Genomic DNA, 19,145 nt, shown 5'->3' with positions numbered 1-19,145 from the left:
TGGCAACTTTTCCTGGTGTTCAGTTTGGGCAGAATGGGGACAGTGATGTAATTCTGTGTGAGCTGGACTGGGAGGGACTCTGCTGTGACTCTGGTCCGTTTGCAGGACTCTGGGTGAGCTCACTTCTGCACCCTCTGGTGAGTTGGTAAATAAGGAGGTTGAATTAGATGATTGATACCGTCCCTTTTGGATTAATAAGGTGACAGGAGGGAAGGAGTGGCACTCGGGAGACAGTTTCCCATGGATGTTGCCAATGGCAGCCAGTGTGGCATTGTCCTGCGGTGACCTTGCCGCTGGCCTTGCTGTTGGGTGTCCATGTCCCGTGTGCTGCTCTTGACTCTAGTTTAAGTTGCTGTGGCGTCACATATGGGATGCCAAGGAGGAGTCCTCGCTGAAGGGGCTCTAATCTTCCATCTCAATATTTACCTCNGGGCATTGTCCTGCGGTGACCTTGCCGCTGGCCTTGCTGTTGGGTGTCCATGTCCCGTGTGCTGCTCTTGACTCTAGTTTAAGTTGCTGTGGCGTCACATATGGGATGCCAAGGAGGAGTCCTCGCTGAAGGGGCTCTAATCTTCCATCTCAATATTTACCTCCTAATTAGGTTTTTCTTTCTTCTTTTGCAGTTATATTCATATAGTTCCCAGAAAACCTGCAAAGATGAGAAGGTTGAAGGAAGTAAGTGTTCACTGCTAATTACTGAAGATGGGACAAATTGGGTGATCCCGGAAAACTTCGAATGTCAGTGTTGAATGATGTCACTTTCACAAAATCAGCGTTTTGTGGGCAATGCCTATAAGGTCATGTTGCTCTTCAAGCCCGAATCCACTGTGCAAGCTTGTCATGCCTGTCAAAGCACTTAAGTAACTAACATGACGGGAGTCAGTAAAAATACTCTAAGACCGTGGTTAGGAACACCATCATCTCCAAGACACACTGTGCAATTATTTATTGAAACTTCTCACTTTTCTTTTGTCTTTGGAGATTTGGACAGACGGGTGTCAGGAAAAGCAATTTTAAGTTATATAACGTTGAAGCTAATTATAATGCTAAATTTAAAGATTTGCTCCAAGTTCTCAACATTTTTGTGCTTGACAGACATTTGAAAGGTCTAGAGGGTAAAGGCTTCCATCACTCTGTTCACATCACCTGATTCTTAGCAAAAAAAATCCATTTAATAAGTATAAAAGGATTTACCTTTTAAAGTAAGCAACAGAAATTGCTAGGTTTTAAGCAAGATACCCTGTGATCTTTAGAATGTAACATGATTTTTACTTTTTTTAAAAAAATGGATTTGTTCTTTTGTTGGGTATTTCAAAGGTGAGATTTTTGAGAGTATTTACTTCTGTAAGTGGAAGTTTTGGTTCCCCCGTGAGCTGATGTGACGACTGAATGGTGAGAGATGCATAATGTACCAGGAAGATGTCAGTGCTGGTCCTCTTCCTCCACAGTTTAAGGAAGCAGGGCTTCCATCTGCCCTCGAACCTGCAGCCCGAGTTCCAGTAACGGACAGCCTAGGAGCTCAGCATGGGTCTCAAGCACGAGCCTGCAGAAGCATTTAGCTGTTTCCTTAGGGTCTGCATTCAAGGCAGTGTGATGAGTCAAGTCCTGTTTATTACGTACCCACCCTACACTGTAACTGGCCAGGGGAAGTGGGCAAGTCTCCCACAGGAAACAGTTCCAGCCCTGATTGAATTTCAGGGCCACCTGAATAGACAGAGTGGCGATGGTGTGTGATTATTCTTAACACCTGGGTACCTGCTTCCCTCTCTCCAGACGGGCAGGGAGTGGGAGCGAGGAACAATTCTGACAAGCTGCCCTCAAGCTTCAGTCTGTGTACTCTTCGTACATTTTGGTGACTTAGAAAATAAGACATGATTATCATTAGCAGTTAGCATTTTAGGACAGGCCGGAAACCTGCAGGTTATGTTGTCAAGCCCCCTCATTTTCTAGTTGAGAAGGCTTTGATCAGTGCCGGATGTGAAGAGAGACCGTTAGAGCGGGGACCGCCGGGTACTCACCCTGATGGGACTGTAGTCACCCCAGAGAGTTTTGTAATTTTTCTTATGGAATTTACGCTTTCTCATCTAAAAAATCTGATTGTAGGGGCACCTGGGTGGCTCAGTCATTAAGCGTCTGCCTTCGGCTCAGGTCATGATCCCGGGGTCCTGGGATCGAGTCCCACATCAGGCTTCCTGCTCAGCGGGAAGCCTGCTTCTTCCTCTCCCTCTGCTGGTGTTCCCTCTCTTGCTGTCTCTCTGATAAATAAATAAATAAATAAAATCTTTAAAAAAAAATCTGCTTGTAAAAGGAGACCTTAATGAGAAGAATGTCAGAAAGTTGTGCAGAAAAGCTCAATGAAGAAAATGGGCGTCATCCACAATCTTACGTCCACAGGTCAGTGCCCTTTCACTTTGTCACGTCTGTTTCCAGGAGCTGTTCTGTGCTCTCGCAGGAAGCGTGTATACATGGAAACACACATGTGTATAATACACGCATACATATGTGTGTATGTGTTTGCAGAAATAGGCTCCATCTGTTTTCCAGTCTGCTTTTTATTTGCTGTATGTCCTGACCACTTTCTCCTGCAGTGCTGATTTTCTGCAACATGTTTTAATGGCTGCAAGATATTTGGTCATGTGAATCTGTCATAATTACTTAACCCGCCCCATCAGCAGATCTGTGGGTCATTTTGCTTCTTCATTATTTTAACAGTGATGTGGTGGATCCCTCATAGAGATGTATTTGCTCACAGTCATGACTGTTTGTAGAGAGGTGGAATGAGAGGCCCTGTTGTAAGATCTTTAATATTTACCGCCAGGAAGTGTATTGCCCGTAACACCCTTGGGTTGTGTGGCATAGTGTGCATGGCTGGGGGTGCTTGATGCCCACTGCCCTGGGCCCTCTGCTTCTGTAGAAGAAGCCACTGAAAATGGTTTGTTACTGTTGTTTGGTATGTAAGCTCCTGTCTGGGTGGAAGCGTAGAATGTTCGGGAATGTGTGTCTGTGGTGTAGCCAACCTTGAATGAGCCACAACCAAGAGCATTGACTGAAAGGGAAGATTTGGTCCAAGAAATCTCTTCCCATGAGTGGACCCTAAGGGTAGCCTGAAATTCAGATCTGTGTCTCACGAGGGCAGAGCTCCAGAGTCGCAGGGCCGAGGTTTGCCGGTCACCCTGGGGAGCACCTCTCTCTCGTGCCACCTGTACTGCTTACCTACCTACCTGCCTTACCCCTCTTCCGTCAGCTCCGATTCCTTACTGGTACTTACTACGCCATGTCTTTCCTGCTCTGGGGCTTTTGGGGGACATCCCATAATTCTGGGGATAATCTAATCATGAGCTCAAAGACTAGTCTTTTATTGACTATGTTAGCTGTTTCTCTTCTTCTAGGGATGGAAATGCTCTGCTGCGGCATCAGATGGAGAATGTGTCTCCTGTTTAGAAGCAGCACAGCAGGCAGGCCCCGTGGTGGTTCTCGGACTAACCTACTGCAGGCCCCTCCCCTCACAGCCACCAAAGCCACACTGGGCACCTGCTGCGGAAGTCAGTTCCAATCACGTTAGACGCTGCCCTTCCCGTGCCCTCCGGCCCAGCCCTGGAAGAGCAGGGAGGAGGAGAAGGCTGAAGGCAGATGAGATTAAACACCATGCCCTCTCCCACTGTGGCTGGGTCAGGCCTGCGCTGGGGGAGAAGCTCTGTTTGGGATGTAGGATTCAGATTTAAGTTAGAATTGGCAGGGTTTTGTCTGTATCTGTTGGGATGATCCTGTCGTTCTTCATTTTTTGTTAACGTTGTGGGTTACGTGGATTGATTTTCAGCTATTAACCCAACCTTGCATTCCTGAGACAGGCCCCACTCATGAAATATTGTCCTTTTTATATATTGTTGGATGTTATTTGCTAAAATTTTGTTTGACATTTTTGCACCTGTGTTCACGGAGGGATGCTGGTCTGTAGGTTTTTATTCTTGTCATGTCTTTCTCTGGTTTTGGCATCATTTCTTCCTTAAATATTTGGTAGAAGTTACCTGGCGAGTCCACTGGGCCTGGAGTTGTCTTTGTGGGAAGGTTTTTAACTACAAATCCAGCTGCCTTGCTAGATATAGGGTTCCTCAGGTTATCTCTTTCTTCTTGAGTGAACTTTGCTAGTTTGTGTCTTTTTATTTATCCATTTCATTTCATTTGTCGAGTTTATCGGCATGAAGTCATTTAATTTTTATTTTTTTAGAGATTTATTTATTAGGTCACCTGGGTGGCTCAGTCCTTTGAACATCTGCCTTCGGCTCAGGTCATGATCCTGGGGTCTTGGGATTGAGTCCCACATCAGGCTCCTTGCTCAGCAGGGAGTCTGCTTCTCCCTCTCCCTCTGTGATCTCTCTTGCTCTCTTTCAAATAAAATAAAATCTTAAAAAAAAATATCACCCCCAAGTTTAGCAGAAAGGGGAAATCCTCCCTGGAGAAATAACATCGGGGAGCTTGTGCTCTCTCTCTCTCTCCCTCCCTCTCTCTCAAATAAATACAATCTTAAAAAAAATATTTATTTACTTATTTTACAGAGAGAGAGAGAGTGGGAGCAGGGGGAGGGGCAGAGAGAGGGAGAGGGAGAAGCAGACTCCCCGCTGAGTGTGGAGCCTGACTTAAAGCTCCAGCCCAGGACCCCGGGATCATGACCTGAGCTGAAACCAAGAGTCCGATGCTTAATCGAGTGCACCACCCAGATGCCCCATGAAGTCGTTTGTACGTTCTCTGATCCTATTACCATCTGTGGAATCCAGCGATGTGACCCCCTCATGCCTGCTGTCCCTGGTCATTTGTGTCTTCTGTTTTCCTGATGAGACTGTCTGTGGTTTTATCATCAATTTTATCAGTCTTTTCAAAGAACCAACTTTTGGTTTGTCTTTCTTGATTTCTTTGCTCTGCTTTCTATTCCATTGGTTCTGCTTTGAACTTTCTTCTGTGTTGCTGTGTAAGGAGCCATGCCTCTATCTGGGGCGACTCTTCTCTGCACCGTCGCTTTCTTCCCTTTCTCTTTAGGACATCCTTCTCCCCCCACGCTTCCCCGTCATCCTTCCCTCCCAGGGTGCAGGCCTTCACGGATGATTTCTGCTGTTTTGTCACAGGAGGGAGCTAACTTCCGTTCTCTGCCATGTGAAACATTTTGCATTTTTGTCGGAGACACTGTGGAGACAGCGTCTTGGCCCAGTGATGGAGATTCCGTTCTGGTGGACGGGGCGTGGCTGGCTTGGGCGCGCTGGGGCGCACTGGGCAGCGTCGGCTGCTTGCGTGCTTCCTTCTCCCCTCTCTGCCGCTTTGCCAGGTGGAGCTGCCTTCCCAGCCTCCTCACCGAAGCTGACTTGGGTAACTCTTCCCCCTGCATTGGCTGGGATTTATCAGCAGCTTCACTATTTCTTAACCACACAATTTACACGTAGGTGCAGAGTGAATCCCCCTGAGCCTGGGGATCCTGGTGAAGGGCGAGCGTGCTCACCCTGCTTGTGCTCTGCTCTGCTCTGTTTGCCTTTCCCCTAACCCTCCGTCCCCGCAGTCTCACTCTTCTTCCTTCCTTTTTGGTTACTTGACTCCTACGCCATCACCGGAGAATCTGCAGGTAACCTAGGCGGTCCACACCAGGCCAGGAGGAGTGGTTAGTCTCATGTGTTGCTGTTTTAATTTTCCAAGAGGGGTCACTGAAGGATGTCCTCTGAGTGTCGAGCTCACCCTAAGGATGCTCGTTGGCTGATCGCTTGCTCTGCACACCATGTCCCCCTCCGTGTGAGGAAGAGGCCTGAGGTCGCCGAGGTGCGATGAGGAGGACGAGAGAGATGCTGGCATATGGGGAGCCGGTGGCAAATCAAAATAGTTTGGAGAAGACGAAGCATCTTTCAACATAAAGAAATAAGTCACTAAACCAGTAGGATTTGAAATATAGAAATTTGAATGGCCCCCAGGAGGAGTAATTAGATGGAAACACTGTTGCTTTTGGTACGAGTAATGCAAAATGAGGTAACGCGCTGCCCTCTGCTTAGCAAAATGCCCGAAGTGAGTTCAGAGCTCGGTGCAGAGCAGTCACCGTTGTTTCTGTCACTGTTAGGCTCCAGAGTCCCCGCTGTTGTCAAGGCTGGGAGCTCTTGGCTTCAGTGGCTCTGACGCTCCCTTGCTGACTGCAGGCAGGTGGCTGGTCTCCAGGCCGCACCAGAGACCTGGCAGTGCCGGCCTGGGTCATCCTCAACCCTTCCAGCCCTCCAGCTCTGGCAACTTCCACTCGAGGCCCATGATAATTCAGTTCGGCCACTGTCGTAGAGGGCACCCAGGAAACCAGACAGGGACCTGCCCTGCCAGTGGCGTCATGATCCAGCAACCCCCCATGAGGTCTGGGCGGGTGGCTCTGTTTCCCTCCCAACTTTCCAGAGGGGGAAAAACCCTTTCAAAATTGTGATAGACCCTTACATGGTATGTGATACCAGCTAAGTCGCTTTAAAACCCCAGTCATGGTTCTAGGGGCGCCTGGGTGGCGCCGTTGTTAAGCGTCTGCCTTTGGCTCAGGGCGTGATCCCAGTGTTCTGGGATCGAGCCCTACATCAGGCTCCTCTGCTATGAGCCTGCTTCTTCCTCTCCCACTCCTCCTGCTTGTGTTCCCTCTCTCGCTGGCTGTCTCTATCTCTGTCAAATAAATAAATAAAAAAATCTTAAAAAAAAAACCAGTCATGGTTCTTTTGTTTTTTTATTTTTTATTTTTTTAATTAATTAATTTATTTTTAAAAACGATTTTATTTATTTGACAGAGAAAGAGTGCGCACAAGCAGGGGGAGCGGGAGAGGGAGAAGCAGGCTCCCCGCTGAGCTGAGTGCCTGATGCAGGACTTGATCCCAGGACCCTGAGATCATGACCTGAGCTGAAGGCAGATGTTCAACACACTGAGCCACCCAGGCGCCCAGGGCTTCCATTTTTTTAAATGTGAAAAAAACCTCAACATTTTCCAAAAAATGGGAAATAAAAATCTATCATCTTCATGATGGAGAAGGCCAAGAACCCATTTCCCCAGCCCTGTTTCAGACGCAGTTGCCTGGTCTCCCCTCGAGAGGCCGCCGTGGTGAAGTGGGGGCAGGGCTGCGAGGGTCGGAGGCTTTGCCCACATTTGCTGCATTTCTACAGCAACGGTGCGGGGTGGGTGAAGGGTGATTCCCACCTGTCTGCCCTTCCTGTCCTCACATCGGTGCTCCCGAACGCTAACCTCGGAAGATACTTGGACATTTTTGGGAGAGTGAAGCTGGGTGTTGTTGTTGTTGTTGTTGTTTGGACTCAGAGGACCACAGAATGAGAACTGAAGTGACTTTGGAGGTGGTCCAGGTGACCTCTTCCTTAATGAGCAGGATGAGAATGGGGGAGCCCACGACACTTTCCGTGGGGTTCCTGCGGTCTGTGGCAATTGTGTGTCTCTTTACAAGCACGCTGTTTAGGCTCTTAGGCTGAGCGTCCTCCGTCCAGCGGTGCGGGGGCCTCTCTGTTGATTCGGCTTGTGTGGCCCGCGTCCCAGACCCCAGTGAGCACCATTTGCTCACAGTGGATTCTCCCCTTGATGTGGTTACGTGACGAGGTCTTTTCTTGGTGCTAGACCCTCTTGAGTCTTTTTTTGTTTGATGTTTTGCGTGGAAAAGGCCGTGAGGGTGTTCACTGAGGGTAGTTGGCGCAGCTCGATGAGGTGCAAAGAGCAGGGACTTCGGAGGCTAACAGCAACAAGGACTGCTCTCAACCGAGCTCTTAACTCATTCCTGGTGCTTTGCGAAGCGCCCCACAACTGCGTCATCTCATCTCGTGTTCCGCACCCTGAAAGCAGCCCTTAGGAGACAGCTGCCACTTTCACCTGCATTCATGCACAAGGACACAGGTGCATGACCTGTTCCAGGTTATGTAAACAGAAGGTGACGGAGTCAGAGCTGGAATCGCGGACGGCTCAGACAGGTTCCCACGTGCCACGCCGGCATAGGTTCAAGTCCCCAGTTTGCTGAAATCTACAATCACATAATTTTGGAGGGCTTATCGTGGCCAGGACACTGTGTTCTTGGTGAACATTATATAGCAGCTCTGATTGCTTGCCAGGTGGGTACGTTGCCTGGTTATTTTGAGGGTTAGGTATGACTGCAGTGCCTGCCACGGAGTGGGCATTCAATAAACCGTAGCTGCTGCTTGGGGAAATACACCTGCGGTAACGGTAAGTGTCTTCTGGCATTGGTCTAGATTTGGCTCAATTGCCTGGACTGTTGCTTAAGGAGCCCTAAAGCCCATGGAGCCCTCTGGCCACTCAGAGCAGATGAGTGAATACACGATCTCTGAAACTGTCATCACCATCAGACAGTAACGGAAAGCCACCTGTGTTTTCTCAGGAAATTATGTGCAGTACAGGGAAAAAAAAATCCAGAATCATGTATTTAATTGCTGGGGTTATTTAATTAGGCAGGTGATATCAGGGTTAATGGATCATTAACACATAAAAAAGCAATTAGCTCATTGTTTCCATAATTTTATGCGATCAAGCAGAAAGCTGTTTCTTAGGGTAGTTGTACCTTAATAGAATTTTGCAGAGAATAATTTCTGTTGTTTTGTTTTTAAACCAGGTCAGTAAATCCACAGTGGTTGTTGGTATTCGTGGCTTTGATTTCTTGCCATCAGTATGCAGGCGTATATAATCTTATATATAGTGTGACGTGGCTGTCGGCGTGCATTACCACCGTCTTCGATGACCTCACTTTTTCTGGGATTCTTCCTGGAGCATCAGAGCTGTTTATCACTGGCCTGACAGCATTTCTTCATTCATATGCATGACATTCTTCTCAAACTCCTCCTATGGGCCACTCATTGTTCAGGCTCTGGGGATCCTTTGTGGAACATGACAATCAGGATCTCTGCTTCTCAGGAGGCTCACATTCTAATAAGGAGGAGTCAATAATAAGTAAATAAATAAGCACAAACATGTTAGTATTAAATGCTATGATGGAAGGAAATCAAGGGCGTGATTGGTCAGGGAGCGCCTCCTGGAGGAGCTGGTTCTAGATGGGCTTCTTAATGCAAGAAAGAGCAAGGTGTGCAAAGACTTGGGAGAACATTCCCGGCTCAAGGTCTTGTGCAGGAACAGGCTTGATGTTCGAGAGCTGCAGGGTGCATGCAGGGCTGTGGTGTGGGGAGGAAGGGAGGAGTGGGGATTTTAGCGGACGTGTGGCCATCTCCACCATGGGGGCTCGGAGTCAGAAGCTGACCATTCTGACCAATGTTCACAAGGGCGGCTCTGCTCCCTGTGGGGAAGGGACTGTGGGGGTGGGAGGACCAGCCTCGGAGAGGTGGGGCCGCCCGACCAGCATGGTATTGGTGGATGGGTCCAGGATACGCTCTGAGGCAGAACTGATTGATGTGCTCACGGTTTAGGTGACGGGTGGGAGGGAGGAAAGGACTCACTGGTGTCTCCCAGATTCTGTGGTTGAGCAAATGGGTCTGCGGTGGTGTTGCTTTCAGAGATGGGGATGCGTGGGGACAACCAGCTGGCTGTGGGTAAAATCAGCAATTCTGTTTGGGCCTTAATGAAACTGAGACGCTGCATGGTCTGTCCGTGTCTCTCCAGCCCCTCCCGCCTCCTGTCTCTCCGTCTCGTCTCTCTGTCTCTGCATGTTTGTTCTTGGATTGAGTATTTATCCCTAGGAGGCAGGTGTGGCGTTGTGCCTTTTATAAAACGTTATCTCACAAAAACCCTGCAAGGTGTATCGCCCCCACCGCACACACGAATAGCTTGCAGCTCAGGGGTGAAACCAGCCCCGCAAAGGCTCACGGACGGCGGGAGGCAGGTGTGGGATGGGAGCCCTGGTCTGAGATTATAGCCCTGCTTCCCACCCTGCTGCCTCTGACTCGCGGTGCGCTCTTGTGCCTCGCAGGCCGCTGTCCCTTCTGACTGAGGGCATTTCAGGCCTGCAGCAAGGTGCTCACCTGACTCGTCCTTCTAACCCTTCTCCACCCCTGCCCCACATGCCTGCTGTCTCCTCGTCATCAGAGCAGATTTCCCGTCTCCTCTTTTAAAAAACTGTGCTGGGGAGAGCACGAGATGCCAAAATGTTGTTGCCGCTGTTCCTGGTATGTGCGGCTTACTCGTCCCTCTCACGGTGAACCCAGAGGACACGGGTCGGTGTTATTCTTGGCAAAGGAACTTTGTAGTTGACCGTCACTCGCTTGGGGTAATTTGGTAGGACCAACATTGCGGGCTCGGGTGGTGTGTGTGTGGGAGCTGGGCAGCCCGCAGTGCCAGGGAGTGGAGGGAGACAGGCTGGCCAGGGTGGCCAGGGTGGGCGGTCCAGCTGTGGGCCCCGGGCGGACACCTCCTGCTGCTGGGCCCTCCCTGCTGGGCCAGGTGTGACAGCAGTCTGGACAAGCCCCGAACGCAGGGTCTACGCAGGGGCAGAGCCTCTGCAAGCTGGTGGGTCCTGGCCACAGAGTTGGAGCGAAGGCGGGCAGCGTGCCAGGCAGAGATGAGGTTTAGGAGCTGGGCGATGAGGGAGGCATGCGTGTGTCACACCTGAGCCCAAGCCCGCAGCAAATGCTTCCCGGCCCGAGTGACTCCAGTCCCTTCCGTGAGCTGCAGGTCAGGCCTGGGTCACAGGGCAGAAGGGGTCACACACAGCCCGAGGTGGGGGAGGGAGGGTCAGCAGCATGGGGGTGTGGGTGCAGCAGCGCCAGGTGGGTGCGGCGCCTGGGAATGGGGCTCCAGCCAGGCCTTCTGTGGACTCGGTGTGAGGTAGGGAGCTCACAGTGCAGCAGGTGGGGGGGGCAGGCTGCAGGAACAGCAGCGTGTGGTGCGGGGGGTGGGGGCACTGGAGGGTTCTAATTAGGGCTGCCGAAAGAAAAGCGTGCTGAATGGTGTGGATCCAGCGGTAGCCCTGAGGGGCCGTGGTGTGAGGGAGCGTGGGGGAGGGGCTGGTGGGCGGGCTCAGAGCTGGCGGGAGCCCGAGCAAAGATGCTGTGCTGTGGGTCCCGCGTGGAGGCTGGCGGAGTCCAGAGTGGCAGACCGAGGCAGGCGGGCTAGCCTGGGCTCGGGAAGAGGGAATGTGGAGGTCTCGTGTGTCAGGTGGTGTGCTTGGGCCTTAGAGGTCTGGAGGGTGAACCGGGCCCACGCTCTCCAGCCTGGTGGGCTGGGGGACAGGAAAGAGCCACAGTTGGGGAGTGACTTTCAGGGGGTCATGATGGAGAAGGCTTGAGGCAGCTCTGGGACTGCGTGGGGCCATGGCCTTGATCCCCCCAGTGTGTCAACAGTGCCATCCCCTCCTCTTGCTTTTCTGCACTCTCTTGAAAGATAAGACCCTGGGGAAGAGAAACTTTGCTTGCCCTCAGCAGGGCTCAGAGATCCTTCTCCTCCGGGCATCTAGGCCACAGGGGGTGTGAGTTGGAAGCCGAAGGAGGCTCCAGGGGTGGCCCAGCCCCTCAGGTTGGAGTCACAGGAAAGAGGAGAGAAGGGTCAGGGAACACGGGGAGGCATTCTCACCTGCTCGCAGGACTTTGTAGCTCGAAGCCCGTGGCCTGACTTGGAAGCCATCCATCGTCCCCACCTTCATTCAGGTTTCCTTCTGGGCAATGATTTGCAGTCCGTGATACTTAGCAGGTGTTTGTCAGTTGGAACTGACTTCTGACGCTCGTTTGTTCTTTTTTTTCAGATCAAACCGGTGGTACATTGTGATATGAATGTGCCTTCCAGGTGGCAAACATTTCACCGTACATCCCGGCACGTGAAGTGAGTAAGGTCTTGTGGGTGAGAAATCACAACTGCGGTGGCTCCTTAAAGATAGTGTCTTCTCTTGAACCCTGATTTTGGAAAAACAATCCAGTCACCATGCTGTCCAACAGTTTACATGGGGGTGGAAAGGCAAGGGCTTCACACACACAATTTACTCTTAGGCGCTTATTTATTTATTTTTCAAGCTAGCAGTTGCAGCTGGTGGGTGTTGGAAGGAAACTCAGGGGTTATTTCCCCACCCTGAGCTGGAACTGGCAAAGACCCGTGGGGTTACAGCATGTCCTTCTCTCGCGCTGCTGCAGGACGGGGATGTCAGGGGCTCCACTCTGCTGCGCTTTTCATCTTACTGTCTTTGACGGTACACACCCCGTGTCTCTGAACTGGCTCCCTTGCTTGTAAAACAGGACTGACCACGCACGTGTGCTGAGGGCTCCCTGGTGACACGTCCAGCAGGCCTGCCCAGTGCCGGTCACAGAGCAGGAGCTCTCCAAATCCTTCTCGTACTGTGATGTTGTCATATTTTATGATAAAAGCCTCTGATGTGAAGATGGAGAAACACCCTTCCCTTTCCCGCGTTCTGCTTCCAGGGGACAGAGCTGCAGCGAGTTTCTGCAGAAGTGTGGGCGCTCTGTGTCCGAATGGTGCTAGCAGGGGCGTCCGGTCCTGGCCCTTGTCAGCATCTGCCGCATCCCTGACCTGGTGCCCTTCACGAGCGTGCCGGCCAGCGAAGGGCTTGGGCCGTCAGGTGGAAAGCCCCTGCTAGATTCCTTAGAGCCCAGACTGGGAGGCAGAAGGGTGCAGGAAACATGACCCGTTGATTAGCCAAACTTGGCCCCTTTCACATCTCTTCAGAACCTCGACGGTCATTTCCGTAAAATACCTCTCCTTACGTGTATGCAAGGCACACTCTTCAGCACCTAGGTCTTTCCATCGTGCCTTCTATAAATCTGAGAGCTGTTTTGAAGCAATGAGAGGCACAGTATTTCCAAATTTTGTGAAGGATGTCTCTTTCTCAAGAATGTATAGAAATCTCAGGGAACAGTATTGGCTTATGGGTTCTTCCTGGCAAAGAAACATAATGGTTTTTTGTTTTTGTTTTTGTTTTTTTTTTTGGCATGAGCCAAAATATCAGTGATTCTCACTTCTTTTGACGGACATTCCTTTTTTCTATTACAGACCATTTACACTTGCAGCACGTGCTCCATGCATTAGATCGGTGTGCTTGAAATTCCACTAGATGGACCCAAATATCCATTCAAACGCAGAGTCTTTTCTACAAAGACCTGATCATGTTTGCTTGCAAACCTTGTAACTATAAAAACAAGCAAACAAAATAGTCGTGGTGCATTCCAGAGTCTTTGATGCTCAAGGGAGAAAGGGCTTCTCCTGGGGGAGCCGGGGTGGCGGGGAGCCGGGTGGGGGGTGGCTTGTTTGAGCCTGCACTGGACTTGGAGACAGAGCTGGTGCTCCCTTGACTGTCTGGGTCTCCTCAGAATTGAGCTGGTCCAGACCACGTGCATGTGCAGGGTGGAGACTGAGGCTCAGATTTACATCCTGCTTCTGCCACTAAGCAAAGCTGCGTCCCATGCTACCTGTTGGGTCATTGTCATCACCATCATCAGCCCCTGACTAAGGTCCATTCCTATCCGTGTGTGATTTCCTATTTTAAAAAAATTTACAGTATTTCCTATTTTAATCACTTAAAATATGTTCTACTTAAAATATTTAAAATATTTCCTATTAAACAGGAATGAGCACCATAGAAGGCACATTGAGTAGTAGTTTAATGCCTTTAACTTCTCTTATTTCAAAGTTATTTTTAAAAATTGACTACTTTTTGTGTCCGGAGTAACCTATGCCCATGGTAAATAAATACAGTGCTTTAAAAGTTATACATTAAAAGTAAGTGTTCCTCCCACTTTATATCCCCAGATCTGTAGTGACTTCCCCAGACGCAACGGCTGCTAACCGTCTGGTGGGTCCTTATAGGACAAGCTCATAGATCCAAGCTTCGGCAAGCATATGGACCCTGCAAATACTGTCGTGTATCCTCCTTTTTTCCACCACACAGTGTACCCTGGAGATGGTGCCTTATGAGCACATATGGATAAGCTGTGCTTTAAAAACTGGCTACTAGTTTTCCAAAATTCGGATGTGCTCTCATCTAACCATGCTGGCCTTTGGCCGTGAGTCCAGGGGCTCCTGCCTGCCCATAACCTCTCCATTGCGTACTTTCCCGGGAAACTGTTCTTGGGTACTCAGGTGGGTTGATTGGTCATCCAACTACCTGGAACATTGGGGGGCAGATGGACTGATGCTTGAATTCTGGCAGAGCGAGAAGATCTAGTTCATTCTTCAGCTCAACCAGCAACTTTGGGAGATGTGTTAAGTCAGCACGGCCTCTCAACTTGTAATTTCCTAATTTATAAATTGGAGATATTTCTTTCCTTTCTTTGTCTTTAAAAATTAAGATATTCATATGGATAGTTTTTTCCCCATTTTTACATTCTTATTATAAATAAATGTGGGAACCTAGAACACTGTAAAGGATAAAATCAAAATCCCTCATCTGACTTCTCAGTCAACCACTATTCGCCTGAGGGACACTTACTTTTCTTGTTCTCTTCATACCTTCTGTTTTGTGTGTGTGTGTGTGTGTGTGTGTGTGTGTGTTTTATAGCATTAATTCTATTTGACAATTTTCCCCCTGTAAATACAAATTCGGCATAAACAATTTCAACTGCTGCATAATATATTATCGTATGGCTGTACCACAGCTCATTCAACCATTTCTCAGCACCTGGACAGAGAGGTGGTTTTTATATTTTTGTTTCTATAAATAAGCCCGTGGGAAACACGTCTTTACATAGGAATCTGTTTCATTTCCATGGGTTGGATTCAGGAAATGGAAAGAATGGGTCAGTGGTTATTGATTCCATTCGTCTCTTCAGTCTATGTGACCAACTTGCCCCTGAGGGCGATTGCGACACTTTTAGTGACATCCCCGGTGGATGTGCGTGTGTCTTAGTCTGTTGGCGCGGCCACAACTTGGGGCTGGGGAGACATAATTCAGTTCATAACAGTGCCTATTTCCCCGCAATCAGGATAAGAATGCACGTTAAGTATCTTTAAAAATTTATTTATTTATTAATAATATATATATTTTTAAAGATTTTATTTATTTATTTGACAGAGAGAGAGAGACAGCCAGCGAGAGAGGGAACACAAGCAGGGAGAGAGAGGAAGAAGCAGGCTCCCAGCAGAGGAGCCTGATGTGGGGCTCGATCCCAGAACGCCGGGATCACGCCCTGAGCCAGAGGCAGACGCTTAACGACTGCGCTACCCAGGCGCCCCTATTAATAATATTTTTAATTATGTTAGTTACCATACAGTGTGTCCCTAGTTTTTGATGTAAAGTTCCATGATTCATTAGTTGCGTACAAAAACATAGCTCGACCTTGTTTAAACACATATCTCTTTTATTACCAGTAGTAATCTATGTTTGGAAAGACTTTTGGGATAAAACATTTAAGAAAACCAAGAGATGGAAGCGTTGTAGCAAATCTTTATCGTAGGAGGGCTATCGCATAAATGCTTTGTAGTATAACTTGCACAGAACATTTTCTAGGGTTTATTTTGAGGCAATATTTTACACATGGAAGAAGGTGGTCTCTGCATGGATTAGAAGCCTCTTGCCACAGAGCATTAGGAAAGAAAACCAATTCTTTGCATTTTGCACAAACGTATCAAAGTTTATATTTGCTCTGAAAGAAAAAGAGATGTATTTATCCAATTTTAAATTATTTGCATTACTGGGGCGCCTGGGTGGCTCAGTTGTTAAGCGTCTGCCTTCGGCTCAGGGTTGTGATCCCAGAGTTCTGGGATCGAGCCCCACATCAGGCTCCTCCGCTGGGAGCCTGCTTCTTCCTCTCCCACTCCCCCTGCCTGTGTTCCCTCTCTTGCTGGCTGTCTCTCTCTGTCAAATAAATAAATAAAATCTTTTAAAAAAAAATAAATTATTTGTATTACAGGAAAAACAACAACAATAAAACAACAGTAACCATAAATAATAATGTTAAAAATTAAAAACTAGAATTGTAAAATTGAGCTCCTTAATGTTAAATACTATTTATTACTTTTAGACTTACAGAAACAAGGCTCATCGTTTACATTATTCTGATATGAGTTACAAGAGTGTGAAACTGTTGCCAAGTGACTTGGACCAGGTGTCAGGGCCTCATTAACAGGAGAACTTTGCACTGAGTTCTCTCCCCACTGCTGACCCCTGCTCTGACACAGAAAAAAAATAAAATAAACCCTCTGGGATCACAGTGAAGCTGCCTTAAAACCACACGAGTGAATCAATTGTTTCTGTTATCTTTTCGGAGGATTGCACATTATTTCCTTTGGGACGCTATCTTGGCTCCGTGGGAAGGGAAAGTAACTGCATTTTTAAAGGCGAAATTCTCCCTTTGTTTGCCAAATGGGCACAATTTTCTTCCATTTTACTCACCACAGTGGATGCATATTATTTAAAAAGTGGAGCTGTGTCCCGTTCATCTGGGCGTTTCATAGTCGATGAAAAGATGTTTCCCGGCAGTCTTGCTCTGTCACCAGGCTCTCAGCATCGAGCTGCTTGGTGATGGTCCTCGGCAGGTCACGCTGTGTGTGTCTGAGGGCTGCCTGGTGCATCACATGCGGTTTCTAGTTCTGTAATTACAGGTCTTTCTTTGAATTTCCAGTGTTTCCCCCTCAAGTGTAAGGCACTAATGAATGCTTTTTTTTTTCATTCTTGCAGTGTTTTCACAAATGGAAGACTATTTATCCCACCTGTAAAAATTATCATACCCAAATTCAGTCTGATGGAATGGAATAGTGTGCTGGCCATGATTGGGGAAAAAGTCTTCCCTCTAGGAGGCGTGCGAAAGTAAGGCTCTGTCACCTGGGGCAGACCTGGTCCCAGCTGGGAATATCCCCCCTGGACCAGGACGGGCTTCAGGGCTACATCATTGACTGATTTTAATTCTTTGGGACAGATAATATTTCTTGTCTTTTTACCATGCTTATTTTTAACCAATTTATTTCATTTTTCATTCAACAGTTTACTGAACATCTGCCATGTGCTAGGTGTGGTGAATGGGGTGAATGAGAACATGAGGATGGGGAGAGGTGGGGTGGACAGAAGTGTGATGGACAGAGGTGGGGTGGACAGACTGGGGACAAAGGTGAGATGGTCATGGGGATGGGGAGAGGTGGGGTGGACAGAGGGGGGACAGAGGTGAGGTGGCCATGGGATAGGGAGGGGCAGGGTGGCCATGACTGATTGTGGGAGTGAATCCAGGGACAGGTTTGTGGACTTAGACCAAGGGCCTGGGGTGGATCAGTGGACCCCAAAGAGGGAGCAGTGAGTGGCCAGTCTAGCAGGCTGCAGAGGGAAAGGTTAAGGCCTCGGTTTTAGGAACACCGCCGGGGACAAGGAGGCCCAAAGTCTTGTGTGGGAGTGGGCTGAGAAAGCGTGGGGAAGACACACACCTTCAAGGTTGAAAAGTAAGAGATGTGGAATGACGCTGAGTGTTGGAAGTATCATGTTTATGGACAGTGATGGTCCCCAGATGGTAGGCATTGGGATGGAAGAGCAAAAACATTTACTCCTATTTCACTTGTCAGTTACCTCTCTTGGGGGTAAATTAAAATGTAAACGATTGATTTACAATCCACAGTTGTGACACCAATGATGAAGACTGAGCCTCTCCTGTGAGCAGGACATAAATGGTTGGGCGTTCAGAGCCATGGGGTAGTCGTTGACCTAGTGAGGGGGGCAAATCAGGAGGTGACCCTACACGTGCCAGGGAAATTAGATGTTACCTAAAAACCAGTTCTGCGGGTGCCCAGATGATTCCAGAACGCAGTTATAAATGTCAGTGGTTACTCTCAAAGAAAGAGCCAATCGTGTGGAGCAGACAGGCTTGTGGTGCTTTTGGAAGGAGCCGGAAGCAATGCAGAATTAGTCACATGTGAAATGGCAGAAGCGAAGCAAGCAAGGAAACAGAACATTTGGAGGGAAAATAGGACATTGGATTAATAAGCTTTTGATTTTTTCTCTCCCCAATTCTTTTTTTTTTTTTTTAAAGTTTTATTTATTTATTTACTAGACAGAGAGAGACAGCCAGCGAGAGAGGGAACACAGCAGGGGAGTGGGAGAGGAAAAAGCAGGCTCCTAGTGGAGGAGACTGATGTGGGGCTTGATCCTGGAACGCCAAGATCACGCCCTGAGCCAAAGGCAGACTATTAACGACTGCGCGACCCGGGCGCCCCTCTCCCCAATTCTTTATGGTTGAGTTTAGAAAGGTACAGAGCTTGGGAATGAAAGAAATGCTTGGAAGTACAAATAGTAAGTTTATTAGGTCTCATCACTGTATAAAAAGAACACTGAATGTTCTGAGAACGGACATTCTAACAGGCACACAAGCAATGAATCTCGCCCTTGCAAGGCTCCCGCTGCTGGAGGGAAGACCTGAAGTTCTTCTGGTGTGTTTGGGACATTTGACTTGAGCTTTTCCAGGGTCCATTTTTCCTCCAGCTCCACCCCTGTCAAGAGCTCCTTTCCTTCATCCACCTCCCTCCACCTGAGCTGTCAGCTCATGTGTCCCTTCCTTGGCGCCAAGATTCTCCTGGGCCCCAGAATCAAACGCGGACCCATCTCCTTCAGCGTCTGTCACTTGCCAGGTCTCGCCGATGCTGGGCTGACTTCTTTCCCCTCCCTGACAAGAACACAAGCCCACGTGGCTGCTCCTTGGCCTCCCCGCCAACAACCCCTGTCACATTGCTGTGGTCCACAATCTGAATTTTGGTTTATCCTGAGAAGTATTTCTTTGATCTAACTCTTTAAAACAACAACCCAGATTGGGCCAAGGTGCATGGACCCCTGCTGCACGTAATCCCTTGTGGTGTCTCCTGGAGGTGCTTTTCCCGTTATTTAGGTCCTTCCTGTAGAGATGCTCTCGGTGTGAGTCCGTGCGGGAAGCTTCCAAGGTCTGTGAAGGCCACGGTATTTTCGTGGGCCTTTGCATTTCCATGAGGGTGTGGCTAGCTTCAAAGATCTTTCCTTTCAGATTTTGAAAACATCACCTCCTTGTCTCGGGCCTTCAGCGCTGCTGTTGAAAACTCTGATTTCCGTGTGGCTCTGGCCGCTTTGCTCCTTGCTCCTCCGGGGCGAGCCCTTCCAGACGCTCGTGTGCGTTCCTGGATGTCACCCGCATGTGCCCACGTGTGAGTTTCTCTGTGGTCTCTTTTTTTTTTTGACGCCTACTGACTCAGTATGAGGTCCTCCCTCTTTCTTTAATCCTGTGAAATTCATCTTCATTATTCCTACCCATTTTTCTTC

The 19,145-nt window shown here is 48.7% G+C and overlaps 1 protein-coding gene across 1 annotated transcript in view; it reads left to right on the top strand.

The window, feature by feature from the left end:
- DCDC2C (doublecortin domain containing 2C) overlaps positions 1 to 19,145 on the top strand; it is an 87,392-nt gene that overhangs the window by 9,212 nt on the left and 59,035 nt on the right. Inside the window, exons 2-4 of the mRNA XM_034659962.1 lie at positions 624 to 675; positions 11,682 to 11,758; positions 16,560 to 16,688. Coding sequence (XP_034515853.1) covers positions 624 to 675; positions 11,682 to 11,758; positions 16,560 to 16,688 — 258 coding nt within the window. The remainder of the gene's footprint in view (positions 1 to 623; positions 676 to 11,681; positions 11,759 to 16,559; positions 16,689 to 19,145) is intronic.

The sequence above is a fragment of the Ailuropoda melanoleuca genome, chromosome 4 (genome assembly GCF_002007445.2).
Source record: "Ailuropoda melanoleuca isolate Jingjing chromosome 4, ASM200744v2, whole genome shotgun sequence".
Classification (NCBI taxonomy): domain Eukaryota; kingdom Metazoa; phylum Chordata; class Mammalia; order Carnivora; family Ursidae; genus Ailuropoda; species Ailuropoda melanoleuca.
The sequence above is the reverse complement of the archived record's forward strand: the minus strand, read 5'-3'. Positions and strand labels throughout refer to the sequence as shown.